The 26,300-nt window shown below is 47.7% G+C and overlaps 1 protein-coding gene across 10 annotated transcripts in view; it reads right to left on the bottom strand.

The window, feature by feature from the left end:
* Positions 1-25,061, bottom strand: part of DNM2 (dynamin 2) — a 79,571-nt gene extending 54,510 nt beyond the window's left edge. For 6 of the 10 annotated variants that reach the window (XM_081137192.1, XM_081137193.1, XM_081137185.1 and 3 more), the window contains exon 1: positions 24,727-25,061. In XM_081137192.1, the coding sequence (XP_080993318.1) occupies positions 24,727-24,887 (161 nt within the window). In that variant the 5' untranslated portion in view covers positions 24,888-25,061. The remainder of the gene's footprint in view (positions 1-24,726) is intronic. The other 4 variants (XM_081137194.1, XM_081137187.1, XM_081137190.1 and 1 more) reach the window with 1 other exon arrangement.
* Positions 25,062-26,300: the final 1,239 nt, after the last annotated feature.

The raw sequence follows: 26,300 nt of genomic DNA, 5'->3' as shown, positions 1-26,300 counted from the left end.
TAATGCCATATGTATGATATAAAGGCTAAAAGTAGTTGATGACAAAATATGATGTGTTTCATGTCCCAAGTGAATCAGTGGTTGCCCAGGGGTGGAAAACAGAGAAGGGAGCTTCCTGGGGTGATGAAAATGTTCTAAAACTGTACTGTGGTGATGTTTGCTAATATTTACTGTAAATTTACTAAAAATCACTGCATTTGAAATGGATGAATTTCCTAGCATGTAAATGATTCCTCAGTGTAGCTGTTTAATTAAAAAAAAAAAAAAAAAAGCTATGTATTTAACTACAGAAATACTCAGGCACTACCTGTACTGACTTACACTATTACATGTGGATTTATGCAGAATGGGAAGACCAGAAGCCACCGTGAAACATTAAGGAAGGAAAGCAAAGGAGAAGAGATCCAAGCAGGCAATGGAATAGAAGTGGCATTTTCAGAGACTTTTAAAGAGATGCAAAGGACCCTTGTTTCATGTAAGATGGAGAAAGGTTCTATGCTCAGAGAATGTCAAACAAGGTTTGTACCTACATCAACATTTGGATTATCTGAAATATGTGCAGGACATAGGACAATTGGGAATGGACAGGTGTGTCTTATATGGAAAGACAACAGCGTCCCTGAGTTCCCAGCCTAGTGTCATTGGTGCCACCTTGCTCCCCAACACTGTGACAACCACAGTGTCTCAGGGGCACCCTCCTTATGCTGGGAACCCCTGTTGGCACTCTGGAGAATGCCAGAGGAGGCAGTTCCTTTTCATCGTTGACCCATGCATGAATGGACCAGTTTGTTTACCCATTCACTAGGTAATAGGTTATTTGGGGTCATTTCAGTTCAGGGACAAAATAAAGCTATGAACATTCTCACACATGCCTTTTGTTGACATATGCCCTTGTTTCACCTGCTGAGTCACAGAGTAGATTTGAACCTGAACAGGCAAAACTAGTCTCTGCTGAAAGAAATCAGAGCAGTTGGTTTGCTCTGGGGTAACTGACTGGAAGAGGAATGAGGGAACTTTCTGGGATGACGACAGCATCCTCTGTCTTGATCTGTCCAGTGATTACCTAGGTGTGCATGCATTTATTTTAAAAGTCAAGGTGTACACAAGATTGGGTGAGCTCCTGTATTTAAGTTAAATAAAGAAGTCCAGGAGGACATGCTCACGACTCACGGAAGTACAAAGGCCCTGACAATGTAGCTCAGTTGGTTAAAGCATCGTCCAATATGCCAAGGTTGCAGGTTCAATCCCCCATCAGGGCACATACAATGAATGCATAAATCAGTGGAACAACAAATTGATGTTTTTTTTCTCCCTCTCCCTTCCTCTCTCTTTCTAAAAATCAATCAATAAAAAAATTTTTTTTTAAAAAAGACTTAGGAAGTATAGAGAACACTACACTAAAAAAATTTTAATTTATCTTTATTGTTGAAAGTATTACAGATGTCCCATTTTGCCCCCCCATTGGCCTCCTCCATCCTGCTTCCACCCCCTCCCCAGGCCTTACCTCACTATTGTTTGTCCATGGGCACTCCATTAAAATTTGCCCACAAAATCATTACAACCTTGTTAGTTTCCCAGTAAGAATAGCTCAGATCTGCCCTGGCCGGTTTGGTTCAGTGATTAGAGCATCAATCCTCAGACTGACGGGTCCGGGTTCAATTTCAGCCAAGGGCATCTATCCTCGGTTGCAAGCTCAATCCCTGGCCCCAGTCAGGGTGCATGCATGAAGCAACCAATCGATGTTTCTCTCTCTCTCTCCCCTTTCCACTCTCTCTGGAAAGCAATGAAAAAAATATCCTCAGGTGACAATTAAAAAAAAAAAAGAATAGCTCAGATCTAAAGAACTTTAAAGGCCATTGGGGGATAATTAAATATATTAGGGCCCATCCACACTATTGTGGAGTAAAAAAAAAAAGCATTTTATCTCCTGACATGGAACTTCCATCTGATGTACTGAGGAAAACAAAAGGTGCAGAAATGTATGTTTTACAACTGAAGGAAAAAAACAACAAAATCGAGCCCATGGAGACCGGGGTCTGTTGGGAGGAAAAATCATTACACCTTCTGGAACATCTGTGAATTGTGCATCATCAACCATATGGATTACTGAATCCAAAAAATTACTTTTCTAAAAAAGTAGTTAACCATTGTTGAGTGCTCACTATATGCCAGGCAACGAGGTGAGAACTTTCCGTGTATTTAACCCACTTAACCATGACAAGAACTAAAAAGATGAGTCTGTGAGCTCCACTTCATAGATGCCACTAGGCCAAGAAGATGGGCAGCTGCGCAAGGTCAGCTAGCATCCCAGAGTGGCATGAGCATGGACTGAAACCCGGAGGTCTGAATCTCTGACCACTAGGTCATCAGGCCTCTGGGCCCACACATCTCCCCAGCCAGGGCCAGGCCTTCTGCCACTGGTGTTGGCACATGTTATCCTCTGTGACTGCTGTGGGTGTGTCCGGGGGGGGGCCAGGCACCATGAGTGCAATGATGACACCACAGACACAGATAATAAGAGCCTGAGAACATGAGGACTAGCATGATACCCAAGAGAACCCGGATAGCTCTGGGTACACACAGGGGAAGGAAGGTGGCTTTCTGGAGCTGGGACTTGGTGGTGAGCAGGAAGGATGAGTAGAGGACACAGCCTGGGTGAAGGAGGCACAGCCAGTTGGGGAAAAGCCTGAAGGACAAGGCCAGGCAGGCATGGGGGTCCTCGCATGCCAGGAGCCCTGAGACTCATCCAAATGCATTTTTAGAAGCTCCTGGACTGCTTCATAAATAGGACAGTGACACTCACCCTCGGCCTGGACAGCTCCCATAAAGCAGCCCCCCAGAAATCTCCAAGGGGCTCGGGGGGGGGGGGGGCTGTTCAGTTGTACCCTAAGGGCACCCATAGCATTTCCTGGCACACAGCAGCAGAGGCACTCTTGGGGCCTTCATGGCAGAGTGGTGGAAGAAAACCTCCTCCCAAGCAGCTCTGCCCAGAACACTGTCCATTTATCCAGAGACAACTTTCAAGCCTCAGTCATCTGCTTCTACCTCGACACTACCCATGTTCCACAGGTCACCACATCCCTGGATGTGGCTCAAAGGGCCCACCATATGTCCAGGCTACCCTGGATGCTGTATGACCTTGGGCTGGCTTTCCTGCTTCTTGGTCTGGGTTTTCTGGTAAGGGGGTGGAGGGTTGTATAACTCCACCCACCTCAGAGGACAGCTGGGTACCAGACAAATAGGCATAGGCACAGGGCTGTACCCTTTGCAAAGAAATCCTTCTCTACAGGCCCTGATCAGTTACCTACGGGCAGGTGCAGTACAATGCACCCCTTCCTCCCAAATGGACATCCTCCACACACCAACAGCCCCAATGGAGGTCTAGTCCATGGAGTCTGGAGCCAAAGAGCCTGGGCTCGAAGCCCAGGTTTGCCTCCACAAGCCCAGGACAGGTCTCCACCCTCTCTGAACACTGGCTCAGCCACCTGTGGGTTGGGAGGATGCCAGAACTAGGGGCCTAGTTGGCTGGATGACCTGGCACGAGTCACTTCACCCCTGTAGAGCCTTAGTTTACCAGCTCTAAAATGGGCCACCTCTCCCTGAAAAGTGATGAGGGCTCCAGGGAATATCCTTTGAACGGAGCACAGACCCCAGTAGGAGCCCTTTGACCTCCAGCCCCCAAGAGCATAGGAACTCCTACATACAGGAACAACTATGGAGGTCCACACCCCAGGCTGGCCGGTGGGCAGGCCTTGCCAGGGGAGGGAAAATAAACTGATAAGCCAGCAGAGGATGAGTCAGCAACAAGCCCAACCCAGATCCAGTGAGTGCCTAGGCCACCCCTCACCTGACCAGTCTGGTAACTGGCGCCCAGCAAGGGCCCTGGGCTGGGATCCCTTCCTTATCACCACACCCTTCTGGAGTCACTCAAAGCCTCAGTGTGGCAGTGAGACCTTTGCGCAATGTCAGTAGCACCCCCAGTCATGCCCGCCCCACAAGGACCACTGGCCACTACAGGCACATCTCAACATCTCAGCAAACCCTCTAGCAACACTGAAGGAATGAGGCCAGGACGAATACACTCATTTCACATATGGGTAGAATATGGCTCAGAGTTTCAGGAATTGCCCAGGCCATTCAGCCAGGAAGGAGCAGAGCCAGGATGGGAACACAGGTGGGACACCAATAAGGGAGACACTCTAGTCACCCCTACCTCAAAGGGGGCTTCCTTTGTGGTTTTGCTAGAAGTAGAGCTTATCACTCTGTCTCCAGAGCCTCAACATCCAGCCTGTGCACATCCTGCCATGGTCCCTGCCTCATCCCCGCCCAACACTGACTATCCAACAGTAACTATTGATCACTCAGTGTCCCCAGGCAGGTGCCACTGTATCACTGTGGTCACTCCAAGGGTCAAGAAGGGTGGTTACATCCCTGACTCAGGTCAGAAACCTGGGCTCCTCCTACCTCTCATCCCCCTACTCCACCCTGCCCTGATGGCTCCACCTTCAAATGCAGCCACTTCTCTCCACATCCAAGGTCACTGACCCGGCCCATTAGCGCTTGCCTGGAACACTGCAATCACCCCCTCAGGCTACCCTCCCTCACCCCCACATTCTGTTCTCTCCAGAGTGGCCACAGAGCACCTGTGGATGCCAAGTCATGGCATGTGCGCCCTCTTTTCAGAGCCCTCCTAGGGCTTCCACCTCCCTCCCCACAGTCCACAAGGCCCTGCACGATCTGCCCAGTCATCTCCCTATCCTTACCTCCTCCTATCTGCCCACTTGCTCACTTAGTTCCTGCCACACTGGCTTCCTCACTGTTCCCTGAAAATACCAGGCAAGGTCCTGCCTCAGGACCTTTGCAATGTCTGCTCCTGGGCCTGGAACTCTCTCTCTGCAGCATTCACAGTGGCCAGCAGACAACTCCTAGCTGAACTGACTCCTCCCTAACTTTACCCCCCATATGAAGTAGCTTCCTTCTGTCACACACCATCCTGCTCAATTCTCAATTCTGCTCATAACTGGCAACCTCCAGTTTACTGATTTGTTCACATGCCTGTGGTCTGTCCCTTCCCATCCACCCACCAATTAGAGTGGCAGCCTCATGGGGGCAGGGTCCTCTGCCTAGCCTGTTCTCAGGCCTCTCCTCCCCTCCCAACACAGAGCCAGGCACAAGCCAGGTGACCAACGCTTATGGGTGAAGGACCAAACCTGCCACTGGACAAATGAGAACGAGGCTCAGAAGGCAGGCAGGTGGGCAGGAAGACATTCTATTGGCTTTCACACTCCCACTCTGGACCCCACCCCTTCACAAATTGCCACCAGGTTCCACCCTGCTCAGGAATCCTGCAGGTTCCAGAACCTGCCCCACCCTTTGCACTGGGCCCCAGTGTCACCTGCTCCAAGGTCTCATCTGGTGGCCAGGCGGAGAACAAAAAGCAGGAGTGGCCCATGGCAACTAGCTGCCCTGCCTCTGGCCTTCTCAGGGCCCAGATGGAATCCAGGCACTGCCCTTTCCTTTCTGGACAATATGGGCAGGGCAGGTCACCTCTTTGTGCCTCGGTTTCCTCTTTTGTTAAGTGGGAATAATGCCACGCCTGAGGGTAACTGGGTTTGAAAAGTTCGTAATGCTGTGCCCAAGAGAGTTTGCCCTATACAATCAAAGGAAAACTTACAATGAGTCAGATCACGTCCCTCCTCTGCTCCAAAGTGTTCCATATATGGCCTCCAAGGCTCTGAACTATTGCCCTGTCACCTCCCTGTCCTCAGCCCCTACCTCCACCTTGCTCACTAATTCCAACCAATCCTGCTGGGGTCAAGGTACAGCAAGGAAGTCAAACCTATTCCTGCCTCAGGGCCTTTGCAAATGCTGATTCCCTGCCTGGAATGTTTCCCCCAGCTTTTCCACAATCCTGGCTTCCTCTGTTCACTCAGGACTCAACCCAGATGTCACCTCCTCTGGCTGTCTCCTACTGACTGCTCTGCTCTCCTGAGTGGGTTTGCAAGGACGGCCTCTCCCATCAGCAGTGCTTTCCAAAGTGAAACCCATTAACCACTGAGATGTCCACCAGCAGGGAACAGGCTAAATCCACCTTGGAATTGGCCCAGGAAGCACTCCAGGCTATAGTGCTGAAAGCCAAATGTGATGCACAAAATTGATAGTGTTCTCCAATTTTGCTTGCCTTTTTTTTTTTTTTTAAATGCTTGTGTATGTTTCTGGCCTACGTAGGGACAACAAGCTTGGAGGCAACAATGGAACCCTTGATGGAGGCTGTCTGTGGAGTGAGAATAGAAAAGTTTCTGTTTTATAGTCTCCAATGCAATTTGGGTTTCTGTCTTTTAAAACTATTTTATAACTTTTATAACAGGCAAACATTAATTTGTAACTTTTCAGTTGTACTGAGAAGCGCCAAAGCTGGACAGCTCAGCCACAGCCTCACTACGTGACCTGGACAAGGGTTGTTCACTTTTCAGAGCTTTAGTTGTTCTATCTATAAAATGGGGATAATAACAGTGTCAACCGGTCAGGTTGTCAGCAGGACTAGAAGGATGAGTCACGGTAACCCAGTGCCGGGCATGTGTAAGGCCCTATTCCACAGGACAGTTCACAAAGGTGACAAGGGGAAGGGGGGACTCTCCTCCTTGCCACCTCAAGAAGAACCCTGGCACAGCCTTTCCAGGCAGGCCTGGCAAGATGATTCTAAAGCCGCTTCCTCTCCAACACAGCAACCCCCTAACAGGCATCAGCCCTGGGCATAGCAGACACACAAGCTGAAGACCTGGAAGGCTAGGTTAGGAGCGGGAATCTAGAAAACCAGAAAACTAAAATCTCATGTAGGAGAGTGACTGGACTTAACAGGATTGGTCCAGGTTGAGGAACACTACACAGCTGTGAAAAAAGCACGGAGCAAGGGAAATATAGCAAGTCAATAATAATAGTTGGAAACATCAATACCCTACCTTCAACAATGGATAGAACACTGAACAAAAGATCAACCAGGAAACAGAAAATGTGAACACCACCATAAATCAACAAGACCTAACAGACATGTGTAGAACACTCCACCCAACAGCAGCAGAATACACATTCTTATCAAGGGCACAGGGAACATTCTCTAGGACAGGCTGTATTTGAAGTTAGGCCACAAAACAAGACTCAATTGTAAACGGGCTGAAATCTTACAAAGTATGATATCTGGCCACAATGGAATGAAGTTAGAAAACAAAAAGAAAATTCTAGGAAATTCACAACTATGTGCAAAATCAACAACACATTTCTAAATAACCAAAGAGTCAGAGAAGAAATCACAAGGAAAATAGAAAATACTTCAAGATGAAAACTGAAAACACCACATACGAAAACCTATAGGATAGAGCTAAAGCAACACCCACAGGGAAATGTGTAGATGTAAATATGAATCACAAAGAAGAAGAAAGATTGTAATTTTATGTATATCAGTTATAACCCAATAAAACTTTTTTTAAGAAAAGTTTTAAAATTCAAAACAAATTCATTTTTTTAAAAGAGAGATTTCAAATAAAAAATTAATCTTCCATTTCAGAACCTGGAAAAAGCAAAGTAAAGAAAACTCAAAGTGAACAGAAAGGAGAAAATAAGATTGGAGAGGAAATAAATGAGAGAAAAGAAAAATCAAGAGAAAAAGACAAAACAATAAAACCACTGAGCCACACTGGCTGGCTCTTATTTCTTTCTGAATCAGTTTCAATAATTTATGCCTTTCTAGGAATTTGTCTATTTCATCTAGGTTAATTTGCTGGCATAGCATTTGCTTATAATCTTTTGTATTTCTGTAAGGTTGTTAGTGATGTCACCTTTTCTTATTCCTGATTTCAGTAATTTGAGTCTTCTCTTTTTTTCCTTCTTTAATCTAGCTTAAAAGTACATGAATTTTGTTTTATAGCATAAATTCTTTTAATAAGCAGAAAGAGTACACTTTAAAATAACGATAGAGCCCAGCCGGGTGTGGTTCAGTGCTTGAGCGTCGACCCAGGATCCAGGCGATCGGGGTTCGATTCCCAGTCAGGGCACATGCCCGAGTTGTGGGCTCGATCAATGACTCTCTCATCATTGATGTTTCTATCTCTCTCTCTCCCTCTCCTTTCCTCTCTCTGAAATCAATAAAGATATATTTAAAAAAATAAAATAACGATAAAAAGTATAGTACAGTAAATACATAACCTATAACATAGTAGTTTATCAGTTATCAAGTATAATGCACTATACATAATTCTATGTGTTATACTTTTATAGGACTGGCAGTGCAGTAGGTTTGTTTACACCAGCATCACCACAAACCCATGAGCAATGCACTGTACTATGATGTTACAACAGATATGATGTCACTAGATGATAGGAATTTTTCAGTTCCATTATATTATGCGACCACCGTCCTATAGGAAGTCTGTCGTTGACCAAAATGTCATTATGCAGCACAATTGCATTTGCAAATCATTTGTCTCATAAAGGACTAGTCTTGATACCAGAAATAAAGAACTTTTACAAATAAACAATAAAAAGACAAATAAGGCAATTAAAAATGGACAAAGTATTTGAATAGCCGTTTCTCCAAGGAAGTTATACAAATGGCCAATAAGCACATGAAAAGCTCATCATGAGGGAAATATACCACAATGAGCAAAATATCACTTCATATCCATTAGAAGGCTCAATTTTAAAAGACAGATAATAGCCCTGGCTGGTGTGACTCAGTGGTTAGAGCATTGTCCCATGCACTGAAGGGACATGGGTTCAATTCCTGGTTAGGGCACAGACCCAGGTTGTGGGTTTGATCCCTAGTGAGGGCATGTGCGTGAGGCAACCAATCGATGTTTCTCTCTCACATCAATGTTTCTCTCTCCCTTCCTCTCTCTCTGGAATCAATGGAAAACAAATCCTTGGGTGAGGATTAAAAAATAATAGTAATATATAAATAAATAAAAGACAGATAATAACAAGTGTTGTCAAGGATACGGAGAAATTGGAACCCTCATCCACTCCTGGGAGAATGTAAAATGGTACAGCTATTGTGGAAAACTATCAGCAGGTTCTCAAAAGGTTAAACGTAAGGACCATGTGACTCAACAATTCCACTCCTAGGTAGATAACCAAGGGAAATTAATACATAGGTCCACAAAAAAACTTGTACACAAATGCTCACACTAGCGTTAGTCAAAATAGCCAAAAAATGGAAGCAACCCAAATGCCCAGCAATAGATGAATGGATAAACAAAATGTGTCATATCTACACAATGGAATATTACTCAGCCATAAAAAGGAATGAAGTCTGATACATGCTATAACAGGGATGAACAGCAAAAACACATGTGCCCAGCCAGCGTGGCTCAGCAGTTGAGCACTGACCTATGATCTAGGAGATCACGGTTTGATTCCTGGTCAGGGCACATGCCCGGGTTGCCAGTTCGATCCCCAACAGCCAGTCAATGACTATATCTTATCATTGATGTTTCTATCACTCTCTCCCTCTCTATTCCTCTCTAAAATCAATAAAGACGTATTTAAAAAAGAAAAAGAAAAGAAAACATTATATAAAGTGAAAGAAGCCAGACACAAAAGGCCTCATGGTATATGATTCTATTTGCACAAAATGTCCAGAATAGGCAAATTCATAGACAGAAAGTAGATTAGTGGTTGCCATGAGGTGAGGGTGGCAAGGGACTGCTTAATAGGTACAGTTGATTTGGGGGAGGCATGAAAATGTCCTAAAATTATATAGCAGTGATCATTGCGTAACTCTACAAATATACTAAAAACCACTGAATAGTGTACTTTAAAAGGATGAATCTTCTGGTATATGAATATTTCAGTAAAAATGTTATTATTTTTTAAAATAAAAAAAAAAGCACACGAGCAATCCATATACCAACAAGGGAACAGGTCTATATCAATCCATCCCTACCATAAAAACCGTTATCGACCCACACAAACTCTCCCAGGAAGGCCCAGGCCTCTGATTATGGCCAGTCTTCATCCCAGTCTCCCGAGCCTCATCCCCTCTGTGACCATGATCTTAGCTAGAACCTCCACTTCTTTGTGGTGTGTCTGACTAGCATGTGCCTCCCTCACCCGGCCTAACTCCGAGTGGTAACTAGGTCTGTTTGGCTCCAGCTGAACTGCAACACAGGTCAGAGCTTAGCAGAAAGCAAGCTTAGCTACCTTTACTGAATGAGTCCCACTTCATGATTGAGGCACAGACAGGTGGGTTTACATGAAGGAGAAGATGGGCTTCTTGAGCATCTAATACAGGCTGGGCAAGGGGCTGGGGCATAGCCAGGAGCAAAACCCTGCCACCAGGGCACTCACCTACTACTGGGTGGAGATGGAAAATAAACCAAATAAATGAGTAGGACAATGACCGGGAGTGATAAGTGCGTCCAAGAAAAATTAAACAGGGCAAGAGGATGGAGTAACAGGGTCAGGGCTTTTTGTTGTAGTTGTTAATCCTCGCCCGAGGATATTTTTCAATTTATTTTAGATAGAGTAAAAGGGAGAGGGGGAGAGAAGAGAGTGAGGGAAAAAGAAAGAGAAAAAAAACATTGATGCAGGAGAGACACCTCTATTGGTTGCCTCCAGCACGAACCACACCAGCCATGCCAGGGAGGGTCAGGGCATTTAACAGAGTGGCCAGGGCAGGTCTCTAGAAGAGGAGACATTTGAGCAGAGGTGATGAATGAGCCATAGGGCTACCCAAGGAAAAGAGCTTTCCAAGAAGAGAAAACATCATATGCAAAGGCCCTGAGGTACAACTGTACCTGACATGTTTGAGAAACAGTGAGGAGACCAGTGTGGCTGGAACAGAGCAAGAAAGGGAATAGGGGGAGATCAGGGAAGACAAGTGATGGGGTGAGAGTGGGGGTAAGGAGATAATGCAGGGCCTTCCGGGTGGGAGTGAGAACTTAAGCTTTCTTTCCTTTCTTTTTTTAATCCACACCCGAGGGTACTTTTTCCATTGCTTTTCAGAGAGAGTGGAGAGGAACATCAACAAGAGAGACACATTCATTAGCTGCCTCCCACTTGCACCCCATCCAGGGTGGGGATGGAGCTTGCAACCAAGGTACTTGCCCTTGGCTGGAATCGAACTGGGACACTTCAGTCCTAGGGCTGATGCTCTAACCACTGAGCAACCCCGCTAGGGCAGGACTTAAGCTTTCACACTGAGAACTGCGATCCTGTGGTGTTCTGAGCACAGGAGGGGCATATTCTTAACAGGCTCCCTCTGGCCACAGTAAGAACAGCCTGGGGGATGTGGGGAGGTGAGGACAGAAGGAGCAAGATCTAGAGGAAGGTGACTACACTGGTCCAGGTGAATGGTGATATTGGATGGATTAATACAGTTATGAAAACTAATAGCAAAGCTTTCTGGGTACTGATATACGAAGATCATTTTTTTAGAAATCAACAAGCTAACTGTAAAATTTATATTTAAAGGCAAAACAGTTTTGGAAAAGATAAAGAAGACTCACCCAGCCTGATTCAAGACTTACTATAAAGCTACAGTAATAAAGAAATGTGGTTTTGGCCCTGGCAGGTGTTTCTCAGTGGTTAAAGCATCGGCCGTCGCCCTAAACGGTTGCAGGTTCGATTCCCGGTCAAAGGCATGTACTTGAGTTGAAGGTTTGATCCCAGTGCGTTGGCCATGTGTGAGAGGCAACTAATCAATGTGTCTCTCTCACACTGATGTTTGTTTCTCTCTCTCCTTCCTTCCTCCCTTCTACTCTCTCTAAAAAAAGTCAATGGAAAAAAATCCTCCGGTGAGGATTAACCAAAAATAAATAAATAAGTAAATAATGTGGTTTTGGCCAAAGGGCAAGTGCATGGAATTGATCCCAATGAACATGGCTGGCTGATTTCTGACAAAGGCAACTCAATGGAGAAAGGGTGGTCTTTTCAATAAATGGTACTGGAACAATTGGACATTCATATGCCAAATTATTAACCTCAATCTACACCTCATAAGTCATACAAAAATTAGCTCAAAATATATCCCACTTATGAACCACACAAAAACCTGCACATAAGTGTTTATATCAGCATCATTCATAATCACCCAAGTGGGAGGCAACCCGGTGTCCTTCAGCTGAATGGTTCAACAGATGGTGGTCCAGTCATATCACAAAATATCCTCAGCAATAAAAAGGATCCAACTATTGATGCACACCACCTAGATGGCTCTCAAATGCATCATGTAGAGAGAAACAAGCCAGACTCACAAGGCTGCATGAGCCCTTTATATGACATTTTAGAAAAGGCAAGACTACAAGGTGGAGAACCCATCAGTAGGAGCCAGGCATGGGGGGATGACTACAAAAGGGCACAGGGGGATTATGGGGGGGGTGACAGAAGTGTTCTATGTGTTGACTGTAGTGGTTACACAACTCTTTGTATTTGTCAAAACTCTTAGAACTCTACACTAAAAATAAGTGATGGTTTACTTGGTTAAATTATACCTCGAGGGAGAGAAAAAACAAATGAGCAAGCACTCTATGTGCTAATACACTAAAATCTCCAAGAAATACTGTTAAGTAACAATCTCACTGTTCAGAACAGAGTGTAAAGCTGTGTATGGGGGAGGAGAGAAAAAAAACAACCACATTCATATTTGCTTCTATTTGCACTGAGACAGCGAGGACACACAGGAGGCTGGAAAGGGTGGTTAGCCAGGGCGATGCTGGCCGTAGCAGGAGGAGGGCAAGAAGGCGTCTCCATCCTTTACGATAGTTTTGAACTTGAGGCTGTGTTGGACATATTACCTATTCAAACAATTATAGAACCTTCAATGCTTCAGAAGAATAGTGTATAAAAAAGAGAAAAGAGTACTCTGCAGCGGGGAAAGCTGACAGACACTATCTCAGCCAAGAGATCAAGGTCACCATCACCTGTGTTAAGCCTCATTGATATGAACGACCCCCTCTCCAAAACCTAAAGCCATAGTATAATCATGAGAAAATACAAGAGAAACCCAAATTGAAGGACATTCTATCAAATGCCAAGGTGGTGAAAACCAAGAAAAGATCGGTGCTGTCACAGACCAGCAGAGACTAAGGAGACATGACAACAAAATGCAATGTGAGATCCTAGATGGGGCCCTGGGACAGAAAAGGGACATGGTGGGGAAAACTGGGGAAATCTGAATAAAGCCTGGCATTCATCAATGATGATAATACACTAACGTTAACTTCTTAATTGTGAGAAATGTACCATATTAAGATAAGATGTTAATGTTAGGGACAGATGGGTGAAGGGTATATGGGAGCTCTTTGTACTTTGGAACTTTTTATAAATTTAAAGCTTATTTATTTTTCATAAATCTAAAATTATTCCCAAATAAAAAGTTTATTGAAAACAAAGCAAAGGCCCTAGCCAGCTTGGCTCAGTGGTTAGAGCGTCAGCCTGAAGACTGAAGGGTCTCGGGTTCAATTCCAGCCAATACTCGATCCCCGGCCCCAGTCAGGGCACATGCAGGAGGCAACCAATGGATGTGTCTCTCACATCAGTGTTTCTCTCTCTCTCTCTCCCCCTTCCACTCTCTCTGAAAAGCAATGGGAAAAATATCCTCGGTGAGGATTTAACACAAACAAAGTAGTAAAAACTCCTCAAGGAACTAAATAGCAGGGACTTGCCATGACGTAGTCACATTCTGGCAAATCTTCAGCCTGTCAGAGTTGAACTTATAGTGGCATTTGTGGAGTGGGGGGCAGAGGACATTTACACATAGAAATATAGAAAAAGGACCTGACAAGAGCCACAAACTGATGGAGGTGGTTCCCATGCAAAGGGTGATAGGAAACTCTGCCTTACTCTGTACACATCCTAAAGGACTGACTTATTTTACAATGAACAAACAGTCGAATAATTTTTGTAATTAAAAAAAAGATGACTTGAAAAATCAAGCCAGCAGTGCTGGGAGTGTATTCCAGGTAGGGCCTCCCCACCCCAGAACACAGACATCCTGAGCTCCCCAGCGACTTGTGCAAGGTGGTGCAATGGGAAAGCCACCAGGGCAGATGCCAAAGAAGCCAAGCTTCCATTGAAAGGGCTTCCACCCACACGAGAGGAACTCTGTGTGGCAAGACAAGCCATGCCAACCCAAACCACAGGAAGGCTTCCTCCAGCTGAGTGGGTGGCTCCTGGCCTCCAGTCACAGGCCACTGGTCTTAATTTCTAGATCCCTGGCACTCCATCACCCTGCCAGGTAAAAATAACTTCTCAAGGCATCGACCTCAAAGTCCTAACTCACCAGCTGCAGGGCCAGTTAGGGGTCTCTTGGGTAAAGAAACTGTGACCCTCAAGAAGGACCCTGCCCATCAGCACCAAAGACAAAGGCCCCATGGCTTGGAACAGTCAGGGCTGTGTTGGCTGTGCCAGGGTGTATCACCCAGCAGGCGGGTGCAACCCCAGCTGGGACTGTTCCTGTCTGCTTCACTAGCCTGCCTGCCCGCCTGCCAGCCCCAAAACACTCTTATCTCTGGGAAAATGTCATGCGGCAGAGTCTCCAGGGTGCCTCCTCCTATGTCTGGGCATAGAAGTGTCACCAGGGCCCTGGTTAGCTCTGCTGGCTGCTTGTCCACAGCCCCATGGGTCTGCAGCCCAAGTGGATTCAAGTTTAACCAAAGGAGGTTTCCCATGACAGGCAGAGCAGCAGTTTTCTGAGCTGTGGCATATGTCTGGAATATCCCCAGGGGTTTAAGTTGGTCTGGGGAGGGGTCTAGAACTGGGATCTGGTATTTTATGGCATCTCCCCATGGTGGATACTAACAGGCTGCCAGGGCTGAGGAGTGACAGTCCCCAGAGGCTTCCTTTCCTTAGTTCTGGGTCCAAGTGGACACTCAGGCATGCATGAGGGAAGTGAGGGCTGACTTAAAACTCTGGGACCCTGTTTTGAGAGTGCTGGAGTGCCTGGACAGAGCAGTGCCCTCTCGTGCTGGGACGGCCTGGCACCCAGACAGAAAGCAAGAGTTGGAAGGAACACCTGACTGGTAGCTGTGCTGGGCCTGGGGAGGGGGCACCATCTTACAGCTGGGGAGCCAGCCCAGAGAGACACCCAGGCCTGGCCAACCTTGGGGTCTTAACCTGTTATTATTACTCTTTGTGTCAATGGGTAAATCACAGCCCACCCATAAAGAAAATGTACTTGCTTCTGTGTCCCTGGAGCACCCCATGCTCCTGCATCCCCAAAGTGAGCTGTGAGCCCCCAAAGGCGAGTCCCAGAGTGGTCCTCTGGAACCCTCCTCAATGGATGTTTGTGCAGTAAAATTAATACAATGCTGGCTTCTAGATACATTCCTTCCTTCTAAAAAAATTTTTTTATCCTTACACAAGGATATTTTTTTTTACTGATTTTAGAGAAAGAGGGAGAGAGAAAGAGAGGAATATTGACGTGAGAGAAAAACATCAATCAGTTGCCTCCTGTACGTGCCCCAACCGGGATCGAACCTGAAACCTAGGTATGTGCCCCGACTGGGAATCCAACCCACGACCTTCTGATGTATGGGACGACGCTCCAACTGAGCCACCAGCCAGGGCAGTGTATTCATTCAATATGCATGCTCCAACTATATGCCAGGACAGCAAGGGACACACAGACAAAAATCACTGCTCTTATGGCCCTGCTAGTCTGGGGGGCAGAGGGAAGACAGAGGAGAAACAAATAACTTCAGGTGCTAATAAGGACTCTGAAGAAAACCCATCAAGGCAGGTGGTCTATGAGTGACGGGGTCCTGTGTGAGCTGGGGCAGGGACAGCCTCTCAGGGAAGTAATGTTTGAGCAGGGACCTGAGAAGAAATGAGCAGGTAGTATAGAGTTCTGGAAAAAAGAAGACATAGACAGAGGAAGAGAAGGGCCCAGGGTAGAAGTGAGCCTAGGGGGTCCCAGGGGCAGCCAGGAGGCCATGTCGCTAGAGGGATGAGCAAGGGGGAAAGAGGAGGAGGTGACAGGGGTCATGGGAGGACTACTTGGGCTTTTACCCCAAGTGAGGTGGGAGCCATGGAGGCGAGCAGAGGAGGAATGTGTCCTATCTCAGGTGTTCACAGGAGCACGGTGGTCAATGTGGGGAGTGAGGACAGAAGCTGGGGGACTAGGGGTAGAGGCGACTGCATGGTCCAGGGCATGGAAGAGGTGAGAAGGGGTGAAGCATGGTGAGGACATGATGACCAGTTCCAAATCTTCTCATTCAACCCCACTGAAGAAGCTACTAGATGGCGTCCTGGACACCACACCCGGGTAGGTGAGGGCCACACACCCAGTGGTGGCCATCAACCTCCCAATGTCCTCCTCCTCCACATTCTACACAGGTATACCCTGTCCAGGTGCAAATCCCAGGACTGGAAACAGCCTTGACACCCATTACCAAGGGCTTGTAAATAAAGGTGCCTTTGTAGTGTAAAGTACTACACAGCTGTGAAAAGGAAAGAAAGTCCCTATGGAAAACAGGGCATGAGTCACGAGCTGGGGCCCACAGCCAAGCAAGATGGGCACAAAGGTACAACGAGTTCAGCAGTCACCTGTCTGCCTGTCCTCCTTGCTTCAGCAGAAAGACCTACTGCCTCCTCCAAGAAGCATTCCCTGATCACCAATCACACCCCAAGGCTCCACAGCAGAGCCTTCATCTCCCACATGAATCCTCCTCTCGCCTTCACTGGAATGTGCAACCTGAGAGAATAAGGACCTCTTGAGCCTTGCTCACCATGACATCCCCATGCGAACATAGCCTCTGTCACTTGCTATGGCAGTGCCTTTCTCCACCAGGGACATACTGTTTGAATGGACAAGTGGGTAAGTATGAGGGCTTAGTGGCCCCCACCTGCCTGCCCATTTCTGCCCCTCAACTGCCTCATCTGTGAAATGAGGCTGACCCAAGATGACATACAGACAATACTCAGTTCCTGGCACATGGCAAGTGCCTCAAAGACATGGAAAGTCCATTCAGTGTGGGAGACCAGAGCCACATCCCTGGTCACCACTGGAGGAAAATCAAGCTAGGCACAGCCCTGGGCACAAGGACTCCACAGGGTTTGGCTTACTCCTTGACATTCTGCCTTGTTCCAGAAACATCTGAAGCCATGCTGAGGCACAGAGATGCAATGCAGGGAGAGTGAAACTAGCCCTCATGAAGCTGGGGCCAAGGGGAAAAGGAAGTTGGAAGACCACAAAGCCAGGGGTGAGAGTGCTATTCCATATGAAGGCCAGCAGACCTGTGGGGTAGGCCTCCCCAGGCTGGCCAAGGCTCTGGGTTCAAGTTTGGCCACCTAAAACTCTAGCATCATTGGGCAAGCCTCTGTGTCTCAGTTTCCTGATCAGTAAATGGGGCTCAAGCACTGGCCTCAAGTGTAGGTCATGGCACACAGAGGGTGCTGTCATCACTCATCTAGACAGCCACAGAGACTTTGCTGGTCTCCCTGGGACAATCCTTACTCCTCTGGGACAATCACAAAGCTCTAAGTAGCAGTTACAAGCAACATATAAAGACCTCTAGGATGTGTTGAATAGATGGAAAATAAGCTGTATATAAACGAGGTGGTCCAAGCTCTGGAATGAAGACATACTGAAAAAGAACCAACCCCTAAAAGTGTTATTTTCTATAGATACCAGCACACACATATGTACATAAATACTCAACAGGAGCCTGGCAGGATATACCCCAAAGTGGCAATGGTGTTCTCATGCAGAGCTGAGAGGAAGAGAGAGAGTGGGGCATGTGTTCTTCCTCATGTGTCATGGTTTCCCTTTTTACAACATTGTTATCAGGGTTCTACTTGCGTAAATAAAATTTATGAAAAACTGGCCCCAATGAGCAGTTTCCTGACCCTCAAGTGCCTACTGATCTTTGCTTCAATCTCAGTCCCTTTTCTACATGTGCAGCAGGCACCCAGCAGGCAAGGTGTGAGGGGCCCTCTGTTCCTGCTGTTCCCTCTGCCTGGGGCCCACTTTCCTGGGGTTTCCGAGAAACTGGTTCCATTGCAGAACACTCACCCAGGCCCCCTCTTCTGAAGCAGCCACCTGCCCAGCCACTCTCTCACCTGCCCCTCCATTTTCACTGCATTTCTTGAACTTCAGAACGTTCTTGCTCATGTAACCATTCACCTGATCTCTGTCCATCTCAGTCCTCACTGGATCCCCAGCACCTGCCACAAAGTAGGTGCTATTTAAGGTATGCTAGTTGGACACACAGCTAATCAAATGATTCTAAAAGCCAGAAGTCCCTCAATCTGCGACCTCAACCTCATCCTCGGACACAAGTGCAATGGTGCCCACTGTTGACTCCACTACTGAAAGCCATGGCCACACGCCGTCCCTGGGTATCTGCCTCTGGATGAGTGAGACCCCACTCAGGCCTTGACTCCTGTGCTCCTCCCTGTGACTTCAAGCCAGTCCCCCAGTCTGGCCTCGGTTTCCCCACCTCTAAAGCATGGATGCTAAGAGCAGCACCTGTCCCCCAGGGCTGCTGGGACCTTCTGGTCAGATTTTAGACATGGCACAGGGTGATTCTCCACAAACATCAGCTCTTACTGTGTCATAAACATCCAACAGCAGGTGAAACGGAAAGGGCTACCCAGCATCCTGTTCAAGCCAAGGGCGATTCCAAGGGGGAAACCCCTCAGTACCCAGCAAGAGCCTCATCACCAATACTAACAGGAACCCAAATGCACTCAGAAGAAGGAGCCTTTCCTCTCCAGTGCCATCCTGCTTCACAGGTGGGTTAACTGCTTTCTTTTATACAGACTGTAGCTAACACCCTATAAATATCTCATTATTGGCTTGCATTTTTCCAAAGTTTTAACACAATAAGGGCTTAATTACAGCATGTGCTTAGCAACACCAGTAAATTAAGGATTATCTGATGTTCCCACTTTTTTCTGCAGTAGAGGAGCCTATAATTTCAGCACTTTCATTCAAATTGGGCAAAAGCTTGGCAGATGTGACTCTGAGACAAATGAAAATGCACGGGGTTTCATTCCAACACCAGCCCTTTCTTTCTGCTCTATCTTTGAACACTCTAACTCTAGAACTTTCTATAAGCCAGTCCTCTGCCCTCACCCAGAACCAACCTGGCTTATTAGCAGGGAATTTCAATCTGTGTACCTAGCGAGGGCCATTATCCTCGGACAAATAATTCTGAGCTTTGGAGAGATTTGGTTATAAACAATTTATAAACAAATCCTTTTGTGGTTATAACCAATTCCTTTGTGATTATAAACAAAACCACAAAATGAGCAAAAACTAACCAAGAATCACATGGAGAGACAACCCACATGTGAAGGTTGGGGGGGCACACATTTTCCAGGCTTTTTACTATGCAAATAAAACTGTTCTGAACAAGATAGGATTCACACCATCCACGCGGTGTGGGACCTAACACGTCTTACACAACTTTCTGGGTCATTAAATCTTCTAGATCACTCTGAGTAGCTATTTCAGTCGGTTGTCTGGACACATTGTTTGTCTAGCCAATTCTCTACTGTTGTGCTTTTTTTTTTTTTAATCCTCACCCAAGGATATTTTTTCCACTGCTTTTTCAAAGAGAGTGGAAGGGGGAGAGAGAAATAAGGGGAGGGAGAGAGAGAGGGAAACATCTATGTGAGAGTGACACACCGATTGGTTGCCTCCTGCACACACCCCTACCGGAGCTGGGATTGAGCCTGCAATCAAAGTACGTGCCCTTGGCCAAAACCGAACCCAGGACCCTTCGGTCCGAGGGCGAACCCTCTAACCACTAAGCCAAACCGACTAGGGCTGCTAGGCGTTTTTGCTCCCAATTTCCCACTACCATAAAAGAAATCAGCAGAAATAATTTTCAGGGTCAAGTATTTGTTCGCAGCCACTGTTCCCACTTAGAAACAAACCAGGAACAGGATCGTGCTAGCACTGCACAACCTGGGGGACAGGCATGCATGTGGTTCCCCAGCTGGTTCTGGCTTGTACTGCCAGACACTCAATTAGTGTTTGTGCTAAAATGCAGTGTTACTTATATTAATAAAGTAATTATGGATTCCTTTTCTTTAAGGAAAAAGAAGTTAACTGATTATCAGAGTCCTGACCCAGGGCTATACAAAATGCATAGGTCTGTTCACTGGGATTAGCTCACTTGATCCTCAACCCACTCCCAGGAGGAGGGGACCCATTTTCCAGAGAAGAAAACTGAGGTCCAGAGAAGTGAGGTCATTAAACTGATGTGCAGCAGCATGGGGAAGGCCACATTCCCAAAGGCTCTTCTAGGCTCTTCCCATTATGACTGGCCTGGGTGCTATAGGCCACACAGGCAAAGGCAATTTAGTTTTACCCAAAAGAAAGGACAATGGAGCCCTGGCCAGTGTAGCTCAGTTGGCTGGAGCATCATCCTATACAGCAAAAAGGTGAAGGGTTCAATTCCAGGTCAGGGCACATGCAGAAGCCAACCAATTGATGTTTCTCTCTTACATTGGTATTTCTCTCTCTCTCTCTCTCTCTCTCTTTCTCTCTCTCTCTCTCAAATCAATAAAGGAAAAAAGAAATAAAAGACAATGGAAACAGCAGCCATCATTGTCAAGTGGCTTCAAACACTTAAGATCCATTAAGGGACAAAACCAGCCCAAAGGGCAGACCACATACCCATGTCTAGCAGGGACATGAGCCAACAGTCATCCTGCATTTGTCTCGCACCCACTGTGTGCCAGGCAGAAGCCATGTCTCCCTGGAGGAACACATCACCAAAGACCAAATGGAAATGCAGTTAGAGATGTTAGAGTCCCATGGGCAGCTGTTTCTTGTTAAAAGAAAAACAGCACCAGGCCCCTACATGCATTCAAGGGATCTGCTCACTGAGAAAATCAAAGTAAAGCTACCAATCAAAGGCCAAAGCCTCAGCTTGCCCAGGACAAAGTCCAGGAAGATAGTAAGGGCACCAGCAGCAGTGTTCCCTCTACTCAGAGCCCTCCTTAGCCCCCAGAGCTCTGCATGGCCTACACCCACCAAGATACCTCCCTAATTTCATCTCTTCCACTTATACTAGCCTCCAGGCACACTCCTACCTCAATGTCTTTGCACTAGCTGTTCCCACAGCCTGTGATGCTCTTCCAGATCTCCACTGGAGGCTCCTCCTTCAGCTCCTTAAGTCTTTGATCAAATGTCCCCTTCCCTGATCCCCCTATTTAAAACCATAAACCTCCCCCCACCCACCAAGCACTCTCCTGAATCCTCCTCTTTTTTTCCATAAATTATCACCTTCTACCAAGTTTCTTCTTTGTCTGCCCCCTGCTGGAAAGCCAGCTCCCCCAAGGCAGGGGTTTTAGTATCTTGCCCAGGGCCTAGAACAGGGACCAAGCATGTTTCAATGAAGGAATGAAAAATGCAAAGAATTTTAAGCACTTTTTCTGTGCTAGATGCTCCCAAGCATTCTAAATGATCTCACTGAATCCTCACTCCACTCTCAATAAGGTGCACCAGGTGACTTTACCTGCCCTAAGAAGTGAAACACACCCAACCTGGAGGCCTGAATGGGCCCACGAGTAAATAGTTATCAGCCCCACTGGACAGCTGGGTATAATCAAGAGGTTCAAAGAGGAAAGGCACCCAGAATCAAGCCCAGGCTTCAGGAGCTGGAGGCCTCAACGTTGGCCTCCTCCTGCTCTTTTCCCAAGGAAAAAGTTCCCACACTGCTCCCTCTCCTTAGGGCCACAGATCTATCTGCTGGTGCAGAGCCAGGGGTCTTAAACTCAAAGGTTTCCAGGGCCAGGAGGCAAATGTGAAATGGGCCTGGGTAATCACTGTGAGGGAGTGGTAGGGACTGTGGCAGCTCTAGTGGCCAGTCCTGGCCTGACCAGGCAGCAAGTGGCTGCGGATTCTGAGATCTAGGCAGTTGGCACCAAGCGAGACACAGGAACAAGGAGATCAGAAAGCGATGATTATAACAGCAGCAGCCACGGGTACCGCCAAATGTGGTGGAGCCTTATCTCTAAAGATATTTGGGGTTTGCTAGCACTGCAAAAATCTGGATTTTATGCAAAATCTAATTTTTAAATATTGACAGCTAATTAAAAACAAAACATTTTAAACACCACGCAAGTGGAACAAAAGTTCCAGCAAGCAGGCCTTGGGCCCCAGGGCCACCAATGTGCAACCCCTGATACAAGGCTAAGTTAACTGGGTCATTCCCACTCGGACCACATTCTTAGAAAACCTACAAGGAAGAGGCAATGAAACGAAGCAGCTTGTGCTGACCGCCAGGCACATGCCCTTGATACTCTAGTTTGTTCCTTGAAACCAACAGGGATATCCACTGTACAAGTCCACAGTACAAGGGGGAAAATGGCTTGACCAAATTCACAAAAAGAAGTAGGGAACAGAATTCAAAGTAAGGCCCGCCTGCCATCACCTTGGAATAGGGCTTTGTAGCTGAGGGGCCTTCCTCGCATTCCAGAAATAAAAAGAAATTAGTTATATTAGAGCATCCCATAACCAAAGAGAGGCTTTTTACAACTTTGGTTCTCAGGCCCTGAATTAAATCTCTTAACATAGGATATCACATTGCAGGCTTCTGGGAGGAAGTTGCCACAGGAGCCCGCTCAGTAGTAGTTGGATATGCCAGGGTGGGTGGCAGAGAAAGGCAAAGGGCAGAGGGATAGAAGAAAGGTGGAGAAGAGAGAGAGATTCAGGCCTCCACCCAGAGCCCATGATTCCTCACTGAACAACCTCAAGCAAAAGTCTGTTTCTTGCTCTGTAAAATGAGATCATAGCAGTGCCGCCCTCATAAGGCTTAAATGAAATCCAGTGTGAAACTTGAGAGCACTTTAATTCTGATTAGCTTTTGTTGTCGATATAAGGAGTCAGACCAATAAATAATGGCCATATAGACCTACTGTGTGCCAGGCACTGGGCTAAGTAAGCACTTTCAACACACCCTAAGTCACTGTGTCTTTGCTATAGTCTTGAAGGACCATCACCTCATTTTTAGGAGGGGAAACCGAGGCTTGGAGAGGTCAAAAACCTGTGCAAAGGCAAAGGCAAATGAAGTGAACAGAGTTCTGCAGATACCCACCGGAAGCCTGGGCAGGCAGGAAGATGGTCATGCAGAGGGGCCCAGAGCCTAAGCCTGGCTGACCCCAAACCAACACCTTTCCACCACAGTGGACAGAGGGCAAAGCTCCAGAGACAAAGAAGAAAATGCTGGGAGCAAAACCCCAGGCTTCTGGGAAGGCAGGGGCAGGCTGGGCACCCAACTTGGCTCCAACAAGCGCCAGCTTGGTGGCCTTGGGAAAACAGCAAGTCCTCTATGAGCCTCTCTACTCATCTCTGAAGTGGGGATAATAGAACCTCCAACCCACTGGCTCATCACGGGAGTCAAGATGCTGAATCGAGAAAGAAGTCAGCCTATTAGATGAACACTACTTCCTAACACTGATAACAACAATAACAGTAATAATAAAATTATGGTATCACTTGGCAGCCACAGTCACAAATGGAGTCCTTCCCAGAATGGAAATGTGGCTGCCCATCTGGGCAGCAGAAAAGCAAGAGGCAGAAAAAGAAAGAGAGGAAGAATCGACTGCCTTCAATGCCACAGGACCAGTTCTCATTCATTAGCTTCCTGAATCCCTGAAACAGCCCAGAGAGTAGAATTTGCCCGCTGGACAGGTGGGCAACCTGAGGCTTCTCAGGGCTACCCAGGGAAGACCCTATGCCAGCTCTTGCCATGAAGGCCTGATCAGACAAGTCCCTTCCCTGGCTGCAAAAGGACCCCCAATTTGCAGGCTTTAGCTTGGGGGCTGGTCCCTGTGTTCCAGGGCCTTGGAACACCCTGCATGGTCCAGGAAAGAATCTTGTAAAAAGTTCTCCTTGGGGTCCTATTTCCAACTGAGAAGAGCTAGTTCAAGTCTCATCCTTCAGCTCCCTTCTCTTCCCTATTCTGCCATCACCCCCGCCACAGAAGTTGGACCAGTCAGAGGCTGCTAGGGCACTGGGCAGACTAGGAGGACTGACACCAAGACAGATAGACAAAAAGATGAACTTGCAAAAGAGAAGCCAGTGTTTTCCAGGGACCAAGCTGAAGAGTCAGTCCAAGAGAGGCAGACAACAGGGTCCCCTAGGATCCAGACAACCAGTCAGACAGCAGAGGTCAGCTGGGGTAACCCAACAGCGGGATAGCTGTTAGTCTGCGAGGGGCATGGATGGGAGGCCAGACTGCACAGGTCAGCCTGGACAGCTAGCTAGACAGCAGGGGCCTGCCGTGCAGAAATGGACAGATGGACAGCCAAATGGTGGTAGCAGGGAGGCCTATCCAGGACAGAGAGTCAGCCAACCAGACGGCAGTGACTGCTCCAGATAAATGAACAGCCAGCCAGACGGCAGGGGTCGGCCCAACAGTTATCTAGATGGCACGTTTCGGACAGAGACGAAAGACCTACCCCTGACCCACAGGCAACCAGATGGTAGAATTCACCCACTAAAACTGGGGAACAGAGAGTCGGCAGGGGTTCACCACACATCCCGGCCCACGGCTCCCAGCCCGTGAGACACCCTTGGGCCTGCGCCGGCTCCTCAGCCCCTCAAAGAGTCCTACGCTCACAGTACCCCACAGGGCCCGCCTCCCTGCCCCTGTCCCCGTCACGGGCACGCAAGCGCCACAGTTACGCTGGAGGCGCAAGGCGCGCCATTCCCCGTCCGCCCTCCGCGCCCTGGGCCACCGCCCGCCGGCTGTCGCCACCGCGTTCGCTCACCGGCCCACGAAGTTCTCGAGCACCGAGCTCTTGCCAGCGCTCTGGCCGCCCACCACGGCGATCTGTGGCAAGTCCAGGTGGCAACTCTGTCCGATGGAGCTGAAGGCGTCCTGCAGCTTGTTGACCAGAGGGATCAGCTCTTCCATCCCGCGGTTGCCCATGGCGCCGGCGGCCCCAGCCCGAGCGCCCAGCGCTCCCCTCCCGCCCCCGTCCCTCAACGAAGCGGTCCCGCGGCGTCCGCGGCCGTTGTTCCCCGCCCGCCCGGGCCTCGGCGCAACGCCCGCTCCCGGCTCGGCCTCACGGTCGCCACTTCATCCGGTTTTCAGGCGACACCCGACACAAGCGACCTCCCGCCCGGGCCCAAAGCCCTCGCACCACCCCTGATTGGCCAGCTGCGCTGCCACTCATTTAAGTCAGTCAATGAAAATGAGGCACGGACTTAAGGCTGAGGAACCCTTCCCCCTGGGAACCTCCTCGCGGGTTCATTGGACATTAAGAACTGTCGCTGTTAGGCTTGAGCCAATAGCAGCGGGAAGCGACCTGTCAAGGATGGTAGGTGGTGTTTCGGGAAAGGCATGTTGGCTCCGCCCACTAGGGGGAGTTCCGGATTGCCGCAAAGTCGCCAGTTTTATTGGCAGGAAGACCCTCCAATCAACAACGCTGGCCAGTGAAGGGTAGGATCAATTCTTTAGCCACTGGTTTGTCATTTGACACTACCTAGTTCCCTAAAAATTTCCCATTGGTTTATATAAGTATCATTCCATCAGCCAACAAACCGAAAGGAGGGCTTTAACCTCGGAATCTTGACTGATTGAGAACTGTATGTGTCAATCAACAATCTCCCGTTCTCACTCGTGATTGTTGTATGTCTATTAAGAGTCTTCTGGAGCAGAGGTTACGGCCCTCTGTACTCGCCGAAGGGCGACTCCTCTTGGTTGGACCCCATAGTAATCGTCACGAGTTTCCGGGCTCTATCGAAAACCACTGTTACCAGAATGCATCTCGACCCCGGGCTTACAACCCAGCTCTCTGCACGGGGTTCCAGAAAGCTTTGAGGGTGAAAGTTGGCTGTGTTAGTAATTCCTGGGGAGAGGTGGTCTAGCATGGTATTGTCTCCCACTCTCATTCCTATATAAAGTCACACCTCCATGCCTTTGTGAATGCTGGGCCCTCTCCTAAGAATACCTTCCCTTCAGACCCCGTCTTGATGAGGCTAACAAACCCATCGGACTCTTCAAATTTAGCTTATCAAGATCTTTTTGAGTACCCAATGAAACTCAACGGATCCTCTGCCCATAAAAAGACACCTTAAGAAGTAATTTGATCCCTCTGGGCATAGAGGGGCCAGAGAGAAACTGAGAAGGCCAAAGAATGCAAAAGCAACCCAGTAAGGAGTCAGGAACAATGAAGGTGGGGAAGTGGCTGACTGGAGAAATAGTATGGCAGAGTAGCCAATGGTATATGCCTGTTCCAAAACCCCAAACCCAAGTCTCAGAGAGATGGATAAAAAGACGACCGGCAAGATTTGGCATTGCACCATAACCAGAGTAGCAGAAACCTGGAAACAACCAGTT

The sequence above is a fragment of the Miniopterus schreibersii genome, assembly GCF_964146895.1.
Source record: "Miniopterus schreibersii genome assembly, chromosome: 4".
Taxonomy (NCBI): domain Eukaryota; kingdom Metazoa; phylum Chordata; class Mammalia; order Chiroptera; family Miniopteridae; genus Miniopterus; species Miniopterus schreibersii.
The sequence above is the reverse complement of the archived record's forward strand: the minus strand, read 5'-3'. Positions and strand labels throughout refer to the sequence as shown.